At 38.2% G+C, this 16236-nt stretch overlaps 1 protein-coding gene across 1 annotated transcript; it reads right to left on the minus strand.

The window, feature by feature from the left end:
- Positions 1 to 213: 213 nt before the first annotated feature.
- Positions 214 to 1152, minus strand: LOC144237942 (olfactory receptor 4F3/4F16/4F29). Its single transcript, XM_077771654.1, has one exon. It carries the CDS (start codon positions 1150 to 1152, stop codon positions 214 to 216), a length of 939 nt encoding a protein of 312 aa, XP_077627780.1.
- Between the last annotated feature and the right edge of the window lie 15084 nt (positions 1153 to 16236).

Raw genomic sequence — 16236 nt, forward strand, 5'->3', positions numbered from 1 at the left:
TGAAATCAATTAAATGGGACTGCATAGATAACAAGATAAACTTTTTTCATTGCTCACTCTTCATAAGGATGGAATAGATTCATCATGTAAGAATTATGTTACAGCTGTGGTAATACTCATACCAATATTTGATGTCCCAGGTTTTCTGAATCCAAAATATCAAAGATAGAAGCAAAAGGCTATTCCATGATTAGTGAGAAGCCCTTATATTACTTATGAGATCTTCCTGTAAATCACTAGCTGTCTGCACACTCTCTTCATTGCTGCCTTCATCTCTTTATTCCTCAATGTGTAGATGACTGGATTCAGAAAAGGGGTGATAACTGCATCAAAAATAGCAAGAAATTTGTCCATTTGGGAATTGGGATGTGGCCATGTATAGACAAACATGGTTGGACCGAAGAACAAAAGGACCACAGTGATGTGAGCTGACAGGGTGGAAACAGCTTTGGATGAACCACCTGAGGAATGTTTCCAAACAGTAAACAGGATGAAGACATAGGAGATAAGGAGTATGAAGAAGGAACCAACACAGATAAACCCACTGTTAATAGTGACCATGAACTGCAATTTGTAGGTATCTGTACAGGCCAGCCTGAGGAGCCGAGGAAGGTCACAGTAAAAACTGTCCAATACATTAGGACCACAGAAGGGTAAGTTAACAATAAATGCTAGTTGGAACAGTGAGTGACTGACACCAAGGGCCCAGGCAGCAGCCAGAAACAAAACGCACATTCGTGGGCTCATGATGGTCAAGTAGTGGAGAGGCTTACAAATGGCAACATATCTGTCAAAGGCCATGGCGATGAGCAGCACCATCTCCACACCACCAATGACGTGGATGAAGAAGATCTGGGCAATGCAGCCTCCAAAGGAGATGACTTTGCGCTTTCTGAAAAGGTCATAAATCATCTTGGGTGAGGTGGCAGAGCAGGCTCCCAAGTCAATGAGAGAGAGACTGGCCAGTAGGAAGTACATGGGGGAATGTAAGTGAGGATCAAAGGTCACAGAAAACACAATGAGGGTGTTTCCGGTCATGCTTGCCACATAGAGCACAGAGGAGAACACCAGCAGGAGAACCTGCATCTCCCATGAATGAGTGAGTCCCAGAAACACAAACTCAGACACAACCGAGTGATTCCCTCCATCCATTGATCCAGCCAACTGGGCTGCCACTGAAATGTTAAGAACTAAGAAAATGAGAAGGAAAATGTGATTATGGAGATGATAATGTCATAGAATTATCAATGTTTCAATATTCTTATGAATGAAAAGTATAGTTACCTACTTCTTCAAATGTAAAAAAGGAAACAAAAATCAACACACTATTCTCGCAGGTGTGAAGTGAGACATAATTTAAACCTATCACCAATACTCTGACTGTAACATTCTTTTCTCAAATTAAGAAATTAGCCATGAACATGCACACATGAGTATTCATGACATTCATCATCTGTTTAAATCACTTCTGAGGGGTACCTGAGTGGCTCAGTCCATTGAACATCCAACTTAAGCTCCAGTCATGAATTTATGGTTTGTGAGTTTGAGCCCCACCTCAGGCCCTGTGCTGACAACTCAGAGCCTAGAGCCTCCTACTGATTCTGTGTCTCCCTCTTTGCCCCTACAACCTCCCTCTTTATTGCTCTCTTTCTCTCTCTCCCTCAGAAATAAATAAAAAACATTAAAACTTTTTAATTTAAATCACTTCTGATATTGGCTATTCCTCATTTCTAACATATTCCATCTTCTGTTATATATGTCCTCATGATCCACTCCTCTTCCTAGTTTGCACCCACAATTTTCTGACAAAAAGTAGGAGTGAGAGAAAAGCATGATTAACAAATTGTTTGTCACCTTGAGTGAAAGAGTGACTGATATGTGAGTTGAGACTAAATTAAGATAGGCTGTAGACTGAGATTGAATCAATCTCAACAAATCTCAAGGTATGTGAAATTGGATAGCCTACTGGTAAAACAATTGTGATGTGGACTCTAAAATAAAATAGAGCAGGTGTTCTCTATCACATTTTATTATGTACACTATCCAAGGTGCCTCTAGTTCCCATGCAATTTTTCATAACTACAAAGCCCAAAACTGGCCTCAACATTCAATAAGAATGTCATGTCACCCAGAGATGCAAGGCTTTCTCCAAACCTAATAAATGCGTATCTGAAAGATTTCACCAGTCTCTGTTAAGGTGTATGCCTAAAGTGACCACCGAGGGTATAACATATTTTTGCAAACAGCTTTTCTCTGTCCATCTGTATGAAGGTATTAAAGAGCAGCACTTGGAATAGTTGGGATAGTACATTTTAATTCATCAGTGTCTCATCCTCCCTTTGGTGTCAACCTTCATGTCCACTGACATCCACACACCCTTTAAAGTGCTTAATACCACCTACAGGGTAACCTATTGTTTTGTGGTATTATCCTGCCTACTTTGAAATCTATTCAGGTATTTTATCTTCAAGGAAATTTGTATTTTCTGCTTTTGACTTATGATTATAAAGTAACAACATCAAACATTACTAAATCACATTTTAAGGAGGACAGATGAGCTTTCTTCTTGATTGTAAACCATAAAATACAAAATGTGACACTGGAGATTCAGTCCTTCAATGTGTATAATCCTTTTATGTGAAGTGGAAGGTGAGCAGAGAACAGTGTTATGTATGTCTCTGTGTCCAGATACCTACCTCGATCATATCCTGTAATAGAGAGTAATCTCTAAAAACAGTACTAATAAGGTTGATTATTTTGGGAATTGATGAGGTACAGTAGAAAGGTATAATGACATCCTTCATTTTTACACCTACAATTCCAGATTTTCTCACACAAAGGAGCATCTAACTGATGCCTTCAGTCATCCCAGACTGCAAAATGCATGGAGACTGTCACTGTGTCTTGCCCTCCATTCTGGGTCTCCACCACTAGCATGAATCTCTCTCTCTATTCTCATCCACATGTAGTGATTATACTGTTACCTCTTAAACTAACAGTCCACAGTCTTAAGGTGCACACTTTCTATTACCAGAAACCTGGGGCCTAGAGTAGGGTGCATTTAGGCTGCTCATCCGGGCAAGAAGAGACAGCTCCAGCTTGGAAAAAAGGACTGACAGGATGGATATGCAGGGGGAAGTAATTAAGGCACTGGAGAGGGAGTCAGGAAACTCAGTAATTATTGCAAAAGTCCTAAGGTCTTGATGAGGAAAAGCACACGTTGCCAGCATAATGAGATGAAAATTCTCATGGAACTATAGACAGTCTATTTTGTCCAATTGGTCATCATTCAGATGAAAAACATGAGACCCAGCAAAGCAAACTTAGTTTCCAAGATTCACATGAGTGGCAGTCTGGGGACTAAAACTTACGTCTCTTGATGCTTTATTCCAAAAAGAAAACTCCTAGAGAAAACAATCAAGTAAGAGAAATCAAAACTCAAAACAGTGATTTACTTTCTTGGTTAAAACCAAAGCTAACTAGAGATATTCATACATAATGTCCATTATTCTGTAGCCAACCAACAATAATTAAATACTACATAGAATATGTACAAATTAAAGAATTGACGAGGGGCGCCTGGGTGGCTTAGTCGGTTAAGCGTCCGACTTTCGCTCAGGTCACGATCTCGCGGTTCGTGGGTTCGAGCCCCGCCTCGGGCTCTGTGCTGACTGCCGGCTCAGAGCCTGGAGCCTGTTTCAGAGTCTGTGACTCCCTTCTCTCTCTCTGACCCTCCCCTGCTCACGCTCTCTCTCTCTCTCCTAGAAATAAATAAAACATTTAAAAAAAATAAAAAAAAAAAGATTTGACGAGTACAACAGAAAATGATATCTGGGAAAGTGATTATTCACTGCTATTATAATATATACTGATCCTTTGTATTTTGGTGGTTATGTAACTAGTTACTACAATGGTTAAAAAAAAAAGTGTGTCTAGGAATTGCATCCTTTGGCCTTTCTCTATATCCAGTGTGGGGCTCAAACGCATGACCCTGAGATCAAGAATCACATATTCTACCAACTGAGCCAGACGGGCACTCAATCTTTCTAAATTTATTATCCTCAAAGGTCAGTTAAAATCCCAAATACTTCCTCTGGCTTTTGTCAACAACTTTGCTTGATACTGATTTATTCTTTTGCTAATTCCTGGAAGTCAAAGAAAATAGTTGAAAAAAACATGAATTGTACACATACAAATACACATCTGATGTATTATACATGTCAAGTGTATACTAAGATAAATAGTGGTCAGTTGGGGCATGGGAGGGGAAATGTGCTATAGACATTCAAAGGTAGATGGTAACTAGTATTACCAAGAGCAGATGGATAGCAGATAGCTACCCTAACAACACAGATATTAATCTAGTCCTTTGGGAATTATAATTAAATAAAAAGAGACATACACTATGTGGAAAATACCTTGAATTATATAATAATAATAAAGTAACTTTTAATAGTAACTATCATTATACATATATGTATAGCCCATATTATGAGAAGTTAGATTAATAACCCCAGGCTGTGGTAAGGCAATGCCTTTAGGTCAATGATCTATAATATTTTTTATGCTCTCATTTCTTGGTCATCTTTTCCAATTGTTTTAACAGACACAAGGGGAAATTTTTTATTTAAAAACTTACAGTAGCCATGACTAATAGTCTCCCCCATGAGAAGGCCCTTAAGGCTTTATAGCATATTTCTTGGTAGGGATCAGATAGCATTTAATCTTCAAGCCTATACTCAGCACTTGGTTTATTTTCCCGAAGTCTATGGAATAATCTGAGCTGCAGAAAAAAACAAAGCAGAGAGAAAAGAGAAAGAATGAAGATTTAAAATGTGGAGGGAAATGGGGAAAGGGGGAAATTAGGAAAGATATCTATAATAAAGAGAAAAAAGGGAAAAAGCTAAACAATTTACAGATGGTAAATTGTGGTATTAAATGTGGCAGCCAAGGTTACTGAGAAGCCAGGTAAATTAAAGAGAACATCAATCTCTCACCTTCAATTCACTGATTCAGGGTTGCTCCTGACTTTGACATTGGGTTGCATTTAAGGAAGACAGATGCTTCTATTACCTGCCCTGTCAGCCCCACAGAGTTTCTGTGAAAATCACACATGATAATAAATGGACAGACTGCCTTTTATAATGTATAGTAACACATACAAGGAATTCACTGTAAAATATTTAACTGGTTTTATTTTTTTATGATTTGAGAAGTCTAGTCAGATACTAAGCAGGAGAAAGAGGCATACAGAACAACAGAAAACAGGCATGTGAAAGTCTCCTCACTGTGTGTTTTCTGTGTGGGCTACTATCCCAGGAGGGCTATCTGTCCAGTCAGCTTGTGCTGCTGAGAGCCACAGTAATTTCCAAAGGTGATGTTCTTCAACATGGTGGACTTATCGCACAGCTATAGACTCACAGTCAAAAGTCCAGAAATCATTTCCAAATTTTCATCTATATATTCTTCAATCCTAAAAACACAAAAATTCATGGATTGCCTTTCACACATCATAGTAGAATGATTAGCAGCTTGGGCTTGGATGGCAGGCACCACCATTCACTTGCTATGTGAGCATGGCAAAGTTACTTGACCTCTCTGAGCTTCAGTATTCTCATTACTAATGTGGAGATAATAATACGTCTTTGCAGGGTGTTGTGAGAAGTAAATGATATATATAAACTTACCTAAACTCAGTGCCTACCACACAGTAAGGCACAATAAATGTTATCTATTATATCCCGAAGACTATCTACATGAGTAACTTTTTAAGTACAGAAAATTATTCCTCAAATTCTGAGACTTCCGTTTTCTAAAGCACTAAAACTAGACCTGGTTTTAGGTAAAGCTTTCATATCCACACTTGCAATCAATCACTTAAGCATATGTCCCAAGTAACAATTTTGCTCCTTAGTAGAAATACTAATCAAAGACTGTCTATGAGATGCAAGAAGCAGCTTTATACTCTGACTAGACTGTGCCCCTTTCACATCTGATGTTCCCATAATCCAAACCCATAAAATTCAATTTAAAAATATGTTTTTCTGACCACGACAGATAACACTAGACATTTACCTTGTCCTTAGTGGTAAGAGGGAGAAGGGAATAGAGAAAGGGCCAAGGCAGAAGCTTTAGAAATTTTTGAGTTCTGTGCCCATTCAGACTCAAATATGTGCCGATCTGCCAGGAAAACAGATATTGCTTTCAAACTGCCTTTATCATAAGGCATACAAAATTCTTTCATTTTTACCTCCACTTTAATTGTGTGAGTGGAGAAAGCTGAGGTACTACAGGCACATTATAGTCACATTCAAAACCAAAGTCTTAGGTATGTTGTATTCCCCATTATTCTCATTTATTCATTTCGTTAAAATGGATTTGCTTACTATGTGCCAGACCTCAAGAGGGACCAAAGTTGTACAAAGTCAATCCTTATCTAACCTGTATATAAATATATTTCAGGCAGTGTATGATGCATGTCATAGAAGTGAAACTGACCCTCTAATATATGAGGAGAGGGGGAAAAGATAACTATCATGATGAGAAAAGGCAGCATGGCAGACGTGGCATTTGTGTATAGCATTAAGAATTGGTAAATATTACAATACACAAAGTCCAAAAAAGTCATTTCAAGCAGAGGGTAAAATATGAAAAACAGGTAAGTTTGGTGCTCACTGGGTTAATGGTGAAGCATGCAGATTATCTACAGAATAGAGGAATATTCTATTCATTCTACCTACAGAATTGTAGAATAAAAAAATAAGATGAGACGAATAGTAGAGATTAGTTTGTGCCTCACAGTAAGAACTAATATAGATATTCAAGAATGATTAAATAAATGCCTGGAGCCAATGAAGAAGAGAGTGTGAGAAATTGGTGATAAGGCCAATAATTAGGAAAGATGCTCCACTTGTAAGTGTAACGGGTCATTTGGAGGAAAGAAACAATAGAGGTAGGAAGTCCTCTAAAAAGAATGCTGAAATATGTAAGATCTTGGGGGCTATACAGATGTGCTAAAACTGTAAGGTTTTAGCTTTAAGATTGTCAAAGCAATAACAAAAATACTAAGAAATATACAAAAAATTGGTGGCCAATTATATTTGGAGTGAACATGAAGAATGACATCAAAGATGACACCAAGGTTTGAGCATTAATAGATAGGACAATGGCAGATTCATTTTTAAAAATGAGAAAATTGGACACAGAATTTTTGAGGATGGAGAAAAATAGATGATTGCATTTATATTAAACAGTCAGATTTGAGATATCAAGTGAAATATGAGTCAGAATCTATGGAGAGAAATATAGGTTCAAAACAGTAATATATATGAGTAATAACTGACTGTACAAGAGTGAATAAGGTCCCTGGGGGGAAGAGATTGGAGGGGTGGAAAAAAAGAAAAACAAAGACGCAACCATATAGAAAGTCATAGTGATAATGTGAAAGGAGACAAAAGAGCCAACAAACTAGACAAAACAATCACAGAGGTCAGAGGACAATCAGTGGTGAGCCAGAGAAGCCAAAATTGAAGAGTGAGTCAAAATGAAGGATGCAAACACAAGAAAGGGAAGGAGTAGAGAAATTTTATGACAATGAAGGAAATGTCTTGATAGAGTAAAAATATATATAAGAAAATTGAGATATCAATTTACATTAATCTTCTGCTTCATAAATGGGCAGTTTGGTGTATCATAGGCACATGGCGTAAATGTCAAATGGGTTCATTCATGAATAAATATAATGAGTGAAAAAGAACTGCCAAAGAATGGATGAATGAATGTCTCCATTTGGGGCTGGATGACAAGGTTTTCAGAGAACCTGCATGCCACTCTGTTGTGACACACACCCTCAATATTAAGCAGCTTGAAATCAATCAAAGGGCTGAAACCTTTGCATGAGGGAGGAGCAGTGGAATGGTAGGTACAGCAGAAGCTTACAAGGGATGCAGCTTCTAGCCACTGAATAGATGGACCAGATGGCTAAGCTGACCATAAATCACAGGCCATAAAGGAAGTCACAGAGACTGAAAAAATAAAAACAACACAAAATTAAAAAAACACAAACTCGAAAAGTTGGGAAACTTGAAAAGGAAGATGGATAGTCATATGATAAACTCTGAGTCTTCTGTGATATTCTTGTACAGCTTTATTCTTATTCTTTGAGGTCTATGTGTATATTTTCCCCTATTCATACTCTCAGTTGCCCATTTACAGCGACTCTCCCTCATGGGCCTGGTTCCTGCTCTATCTTCCTTCTCTAGGATGCCAGCAACAATTGCCCCCTAGAAGGCTGACATCACTGGTGAGTTGAGGAAAACAATTTTTACATTCCTAGAACATAGAAACCTTAGCTTGCTGATTTACTCACTATAGATTTTCCTTCCGTCCCTCCCACTTACCTGCTTTGCCAAAAAAAATTGAGAGAATAGCATCATTCAAGATTCAGAGAGATTATAGTTCTTCCAAAACCAAAGGGATCCTATACAGGACCATTAAAGACACTCACAAATCACTATATAAAACAGTCAGAGTGGCAGCTAATTATACCCCCAGGAGGTAGTGACCAAGTGATGCTGCAGAGATCTGGGATTGCCGAACTGAAATTACTTGGCCTGGGGAATTATTGCCCGTGGTTGTTTTGGTTTTCCCATGTAGCCAAGCAGAAAAGCTAACAGTGTTAATAGGAAAAAAATGAGAGGCATTTCATTTTCTAACAAACAGGTCTTTTCCATTTTTTACAGTGGCTTTAAACCTTTATCTTATGATGCCTAGAGGTGAATTCCAAAGCAACATTAAAAACCTGTCCTTTACAACTTTTAATCGTTTAATCATTTCTATGTTGATTACCATCATAATATTCAACTTAAACACAGAATATATCAAAAGGTATGAAGCATAATACATAGAGATAAAATCATTTTATACTGCATGAGAAAAGTAGAGAGAATATATAAGGAAATGAGATTTAAACAGATTTCAAACACTTTTATGCATATAAAAGTGAAGCAGGTGTTGCCCCATAATCTCAAATTATTTTTCATCTAAAATTATACAGATATTAAAAGTCTGGTGTATCTATGAAGTTAAGACTGTCCCAAAATTTTCTTCTCTTTCTCCTACAGCTAACTTCCTTAAATTATAGAAAAGTCAGTATTACCCAAAATATTCAAGAAGCACACATGATCTTGAATCCAAATTCTAAATATGACAGCAAAAATCAAACCACATTAACCTCAATTATGTAAATAAATGCAGACTTCAAGACTAAGAGTACAAACTTGAGATGCTTCTTCTCTCCTCTTCCTTTACACCACAAAAAATCATAAACATAAACTCCATCCTTAGGCTACGAAATATATCTACAACTCCAAGCCACGATACATGAATTAAAAAAAAAAACTTATGTGCAATAAAAACTGAAACAACACAAAAGATAATACCAAAATAAAAGTCATGTCTCCTAAAATCTTAAGCTAGTCACTAAGCTCAGTAATCTCAAAAAGAGGTGGACACGCTTCAAAAAAACCCAATGATCTTTCCTTTGAACAGAAACATGGGAGTGTGTGAACCTTCACTCCACAGAGTAAGGAACATAAAGGGAAAGAAAGACACAGATACACCACCTTCGGCATAAGTAATCCATTTCTGGTGGAATGAAAGAAGAATCAAGGCAAGAGAAAGGGTGTGGGGGAAACAGCCAAACACTTGACTATTGTCATTATGAAATGAAAAGGATAAATAGTAAGACACATGACCAAAATTCACAAACATGGCTGCTCTGTGCCTGTAAGTAGTTAACCCAGGAATCCAGGAGAAAGTAATCTCAACAGATGAGAGGAGATTTGGAGACAACATTCCAAACTCAGATGTCTTCTATCATATCCATTAAAACTCTTAATTCCTCCTCCACAGTATTTCACATTTCTAGTAGATTCAATTAGTATATAAGACTGATAATTGGGGTGCCTGACTGACTCAGTCTTGCAGAGCATGTGACTCTTAATCTCAGGGTTGTAGGTTTGAGCCCCACGTTGGGTGTAGAGATTACTTAAAAATCTTTTAAAAAGTAGTAATATTATATATTGTAATAATTTTAGTATAAAATAAAGCAGGTGATGACTTATATGAAAACACTTTAGGGTCTCCTGGGTGGCTCAGTCAGTTAAGCGTCCAACTCTTTATTTTGGCTCAGGTCATGATCTTGCAGTTTATGAGTTTGAGCCTTGCATTAGGCTCCAAATGTAGATCCTGCATGGGGTTCTCTCTCTATTTTTCTCCCCAAATACATAAACTTAAAAAAAAAAAAACTTCAAGAAGAAAAAAAGGAAAATGGCATAAAGTATATACAATATATATAATAGAAGGTTATATGCCTTGAAGAGTAAAAGTTATGAGCAAATTTTTCTATGCATTTGTAAAGATATAACTTCTTTCTAAAATGGCAGAAAATATATATGGGTATGCAAAGAAATAAATGACATAAAATATGAGTGGTAAGAAAACAAACTGGAAAAATTCAAGAAGTACTAGCATACCTCATTTTGCTGCACTTCACTTTATTGCATTTTGCAGATATTGCATTTTTATAATTTGAAGTTTTATGGAAACTCTGAATTAAGTAAGTCTATCAGTGCCATTTTCCCAACACATTTGCTTACTTCATGTCTCTGTGTCACATTTGGTATGCTCAAAATATTTGAAACTTTTTCATTATGATTATATTTATTAGAGAGATCTGTGCAGTAATGATGGAAAACAGTATGGAGGTTTCTCCAAAAGTTAAAAATAGAACTACCCTATGACCCAGTAATTACAGTACTATTTATCCAAAGAACACAAAAATACTGATTCAAAGGGGACACACACCCCCCAATGTTTTTGTCAGTGCTATCAACAATAGCCAAACTATGGAAAGAACCTAAATGTCTATCAACTGATGAATGGACAAAGAAAACATGGTTTATATATACACTGGAATACTACCTAGCAATGAGAAAGAATGAAATCCTGCCATTTGCAACCACGTGGATAGAACTAGAGTGTATTACACTAAATTCAATAAGTCAAAGAAAGACAAACATCATATGATTTCACTCATATGTGCAATTTAAGAAACAAGATGAACATAGGGGAAGAGAAGGAAAAATAAGATAGAGAGGGAGGCAAACCATAAGAGACCCTTTAGTACAGAGAACGAACTGACATTTGCAATAGGGGAGGTCAATTGGGGGATGGGCTAAATGGGTGATGGACGTTAAGGAGGGCACTTGTTGAGATGAGCACTTTGTGTCACATGTAAATGATGAATCACTAAATTCTATTCCTAAAACCAATACTATACTATATGTTAACTAACTTGAATTTTTACAAAATTTTGGAAGAAAAAAAGAAAAAATAAAGATTAAAATAAGATCTAAGAAATAAAAATTAGTGTTCCTTAGTGTTCACTATAATTGGTAAAGAAAAAATTCAAAACAAAACTTCTCTGAAATGAAAGAATCATTGAACCTGGGCCAGGGCAAGATGGCGGAGAAGTAGGGAACTCCATACATTGCACTCGCCCCCATATCTCGCACAGAGAAGGCCTGAAGCCATAGGAACACTTACAAAATCCAGGCATTTGGGAGGAAAAGGAGACAGAGTTTTTTTCTGCTGAGAAAACCTTCTAGCATGAGTGCGAACTGGGGAAGATAAAATCCGGCCGGGACCAGAGACACAGAGGGAAAGGGGCAATCCCCCTCTGCGGGGACTTTAGAGGGGAAAGAGAGTGGCCGAAACTGCTCAAGACACTGTCCCAGTCGCTGGGGAACAGAAAAACTTCCGTTCGGGACACTGAGGGACCCGGTTTCCTGCTCTCCAGCTGACCATAGGCGGGACGCACTCGTCCCAGGTGACCCCCCCAGGGAAACTGCTCCCCATGTGCCAGCTCGACCTGAAGGGGACGTGCTGCGGCCACGCCTTTGTGCTTCTGGCTCGGCTGGATCCCTAGAGGAGGTGAAGGGCTTAAAACTGGGAGATTTGCCCATGAGTTCATGTTTCGGGCGATGAGACACAGAGGGACCCAGTTTCCTGCTCTCCAGCTGACCCCAGGCAGGACGAACTAGTCCCAGGCAACCCCCGGATGAAACTGCCCCTCATTCGCCAACCTGAACTGGAGGAGACTGGAGCAGTGGCTTCTGGCTCAATCCCCAGGAAGAAGGCAAGAGGCTTGGGATTGCCCTGAGGGGATCGCCTGCGAGTTTGTGTTTCTGGCAATTTCAGTGGGGCGCGCAGACGGGGATCTGGGGTATAGAGCACAGCCCACCTTGGCTGCACCCCCGGCACAGGTAGTTTACACACCCAGAAAAGTGAGTTGCAGCGCTTGGTTCAAGAAGGGACTGGAGCACCACCACTCTTCTCCCCACAACTGCCAAGACAGGACTCCTGCAAAACGCACTGGATCAAACCACGCCCATCACTGCTAGAGAGCTGCCCTCTTCCTCTTTTTTTTTTTTTTTCTTTTTTACCAGAGCTGGGGCAAGACCAACATGGATGCACTGTCCTGATTAATTCTCGTCACTGGCTTGCTTAAATAGTCACATTTAATCCATTCTCTAGATGTAAATTCTCCACCTACCTACCTTTTCATCCCTTTCTCTCTGGGGTAATCAGACTCATAGCTTCCCTGGATAACACCATTCTCATTTCTTTCTCCTCTTCAACCATATTCCACTCTTTCGCTTTTTGAAAAAAGCTTCTTATTCCTTCTGCCTGTTCATTTCATTTCCAATTTCGCCTCATCCCCATCCTGTCATTTCTTTCTTTCTCTATGCTCTTCAACCAGCACTGCATATTCCCGGCTATTTATTTGTAGCTGGGAAACTGGGTTATATGCTTTAAACTGTTGTCTATTGGGTTTCTTCTTTTTTCCTTTCCTTTTCTTCTTTTGTTCTTTTTTATGTATTTTCATTTTTTATTATTCGCCTTACCTCCTCCCTCTTTTCTCTTTTTCATTTTCCCTTCTGGTTTGCATGTTTATTGAATCTGTCTATGTGTCTGTGTGCCTTTGCTCCTGCTGTGTTTGTCTGTCTGTTTTCTTCTCCAGGGGTACCTCAAGAAAGAAGACAAAGTACACAAAGTGAAGAGTCCCAAATACCACTATGAACAGGAAAATAAAATAACCAAGGTCTCAACAAGAGAGACCAAGAGATACCATTCAAAAACACTCTCTGAAAGGATAGGCCCTGGACAGTCAAAGAGCCTTCTTGGGTACAGCAGCTCTCACAGGTGCAGAGTGCATAACAAGCTTTTAAAACTAACAAGAGATAGAAAGCTAACCAAAATGACGAAACGAAAGAGCTCTCCTCCAAAGAAATTCCAGTAAGAACTGACAGGTAAAGAACTGCTCAAAACAGATATAAACAACATAAGTGAACAAGATTTTAGAACCATAATCATAAAATTAAATGCTGGCCTTGAAAGAAGCATGAAGGACATCAAAGAAACTATGGCTACAAACAACATGGAGCTTAAAAATAGATATGGTGAATTTAAAAATGCGATAAATGAGATACATAATAAACTAGAGGCATCCAATGCACATGAGGAGGCACAAAGGAGAATAAGTGATTTAGAAGACACCATTATATAAAAAGAAGAAACGGAGAAAAAAAAAAGAGACAAACTGATCCAGGAACATGAAAGAAGCGTTCGAGAGCTCAGCGATATAGTCAAACAGAACAATATCCGTATCATAGGAATCCCAGAAGAGGAAGAGAGAGGGAAAGGTGTGGAAGGAGTCCTGGAACAAATTATAGAGAACTTCCCCAACCTGGGGAAGGAAGTAGATGTTGAAATTCAAGAGGCAAAGAGAACTCCCCTCAAACGTAATTTGAATCGATCTTCTGCAAGACATATCATACTGAAAATGGTAAAATATAAGGACAAAGAGAGAATTTTGAAAGCAATTAGAGAGAAAAGGGCCCTGACATACAAAGGGAAACACACACCTATCAGAGTGGTGACAGACCTATCTACTGAAAGTTGGCAGGCCAGAAAGGAATGACAGGAGATCTTCAATGTGATGAACTAAAAAACATGCAGCCAAGAATCCTCTATCCAGTAAGCCTGTCATTCAGAATAGAAGGAGAGATCAAAGTCTTTCCAAATAAACAAAAATTGAAAGAATTTGTCATCATTAAACCAGATCTGTAAGAAATCCTGAGGGGGACGCTCTGAAGGAAATGTTGCAAGGGACACAAGATGCTAGAGACACACCACAATCATGAACCTCACAAATGACACAATGACTCTAAACCCATATATTTAAATAATAACACTGAATGTAAATGGACTAAATGCCCCAATCAAAAGACATAGCATAGCAGAATGGATTAAAAAAACCATAATCCATCTATTTGCTGTCTGTAAGAAACTCATTTTAGACAGGAGGACACCCTCAGATTGAAAGTAAGGGGATGGAGAAATATCTATCATGCTACTGGAAGTCAAAAAAAAGCTGGAGTAGCTATACTTATATCAGACAAACTGGACTTTAAATTAAAGACAGTAACAAGGGATAAAGAAGGGCATTATATAATAATTAAAGGGTCTATCCATCAGGAAGAACTAACAATTGTAAATGTCTACGCACCAAATATGGAAGCACCTAAATACATAAAAAAATTAATCATGAACAGAAATAGCCTTATCGATAAGAACGTGCTAACAGCAGAGGACTTTAATACTCGACTTACAGCAATGGACAGATCACTTAGAAAATCAATAAAGACACAATGGACTTAAATGACACATTGGACCAGATGGATTTGACAGACATATTTTGAACTCTACATCCTGAGGCTATGGAATTCACATTCTTCTCAAGTGCACATGGTACATTCTCCAAGATAGATCATATACTGGGACATAAAGCAGCCCTTAATAAATAGAAAAGAATTGAGATCATCCCATGCACACATTCAGATCAAAAATGCTATGAAACTCGAAATCAATCACAGGAAGAAGTTTGGAAAACTCCTAAAAACAGGAGGCTAAAGAACACCCTACTAAAGAACTAATGGGTCAATCAGGCGATTAGAGAAGAAATTTTAAAATATATGGAAACAAAATAAAATGAGAATACATTTAATTGTGCGGCAAAAGCAGTCCTAAGAGAAAAGTACATTGCACTAGAGACCTATTTAAAGAAATTAGAAAAAGTGCAAGTGCAAACTCTAACAGCACACCTAAAGGAACTAGTGGGAGAGCAACAAGAGCACCCCAAACCCAGTAGAAGAATAGAAATAATAAAAATCAGGGAAGAAATAAACAATATAGAAACCAAAGAAACAGTTGAACAGATCAATAAAACNCAGTTTCTTATCATTTCCCATGGAATGCAGTGTCCTGGTAAGAGACAGCTTTGTAACGCATTTCAGTAAGGGTTGGAGTAGGTTGCTCTTCTAGCATTGATTCCTCTCTCAGCACATGCTCTTTATATGAGGGGTCTGCTGTTTGTCCGCCTCACCCAGCTTGGCAGGGTAGAATGTAGCTAACCAAGTTTTCCTAAGATAGACACAACCTGCTGACCACTCCCACGGAATCACCAGAGCATATGGTAGCATACACCTGTCCATTACAGAGGTCATGGGATAGTGATTTGAAAATCTTTACCTCTCATTTTTTCTAATCATTAGGCCATACTCATTTTTCTTTTTTTAAAAAGTTTTTATTTTAACTCCAGTTACATACAGTGTTACTTATATTAGTTTCAGGTGTACAATATAGTGATTTAACACCTCCGTACAACACCCAGTACTCATCAAGACAAGTGTACTCCTTAATTCCCATCACCTATTTAACCCTCCTCCCTCTCCTCTCTAGTAACCATCACTTTGTTCTCTATAAAAGAGTTTATCTCTTGGTTTCTTTCTCTCTCTCTCTTTTTCCCTTTGCTTATTTGTTTTGTTAAGTTCCACATGTGAGTGAAATCATATGGTGTTTGTCTTTTTGTGACTGCCTTATTTCACTTAGCATTATACCCTCTGACTCCATCCATGTCATTCTTGCAACCTTCTTGCAAAAAGAAAAGAGACACCACTCAAACAGACATTTTTCATTCATGATATTCTACATGAAAAACCCGACAGATTCCACCAGAAGCCTCCTAGAACTGATCCATGTATTCAGCAAAGTTGCAGGTCACAAAATTGATGTACAGAAAATGGTTGCATTTTTATACACCAATCAATGAAG

Source organism: Crocuta crocuta, unplaced genomic scaffold (genome assembly GCF_008692635.1).
Source record: "Crocuta crocuta isolate KB4526 unplaced genomic scaffold, BGI_CrCroc_1.0 scaffold156, whole genome shotgun sequence".
Classification (NCBI taxonomy): Eukaryota; Metazoa; Chordata; class Mammalia; order Carnivora; family Hyaenidae; genus Crocuta; species Crocuta crocuta.

Coding starts and splice junctions, on each gene's coding strand:
- LOC144237942 (XM_077771654.1), bottom strand. CDS start 1,152: ATGGATGGAGGGAATCACTCGGTTGTGTCTGAGTTTGTGTTTCTGGGA.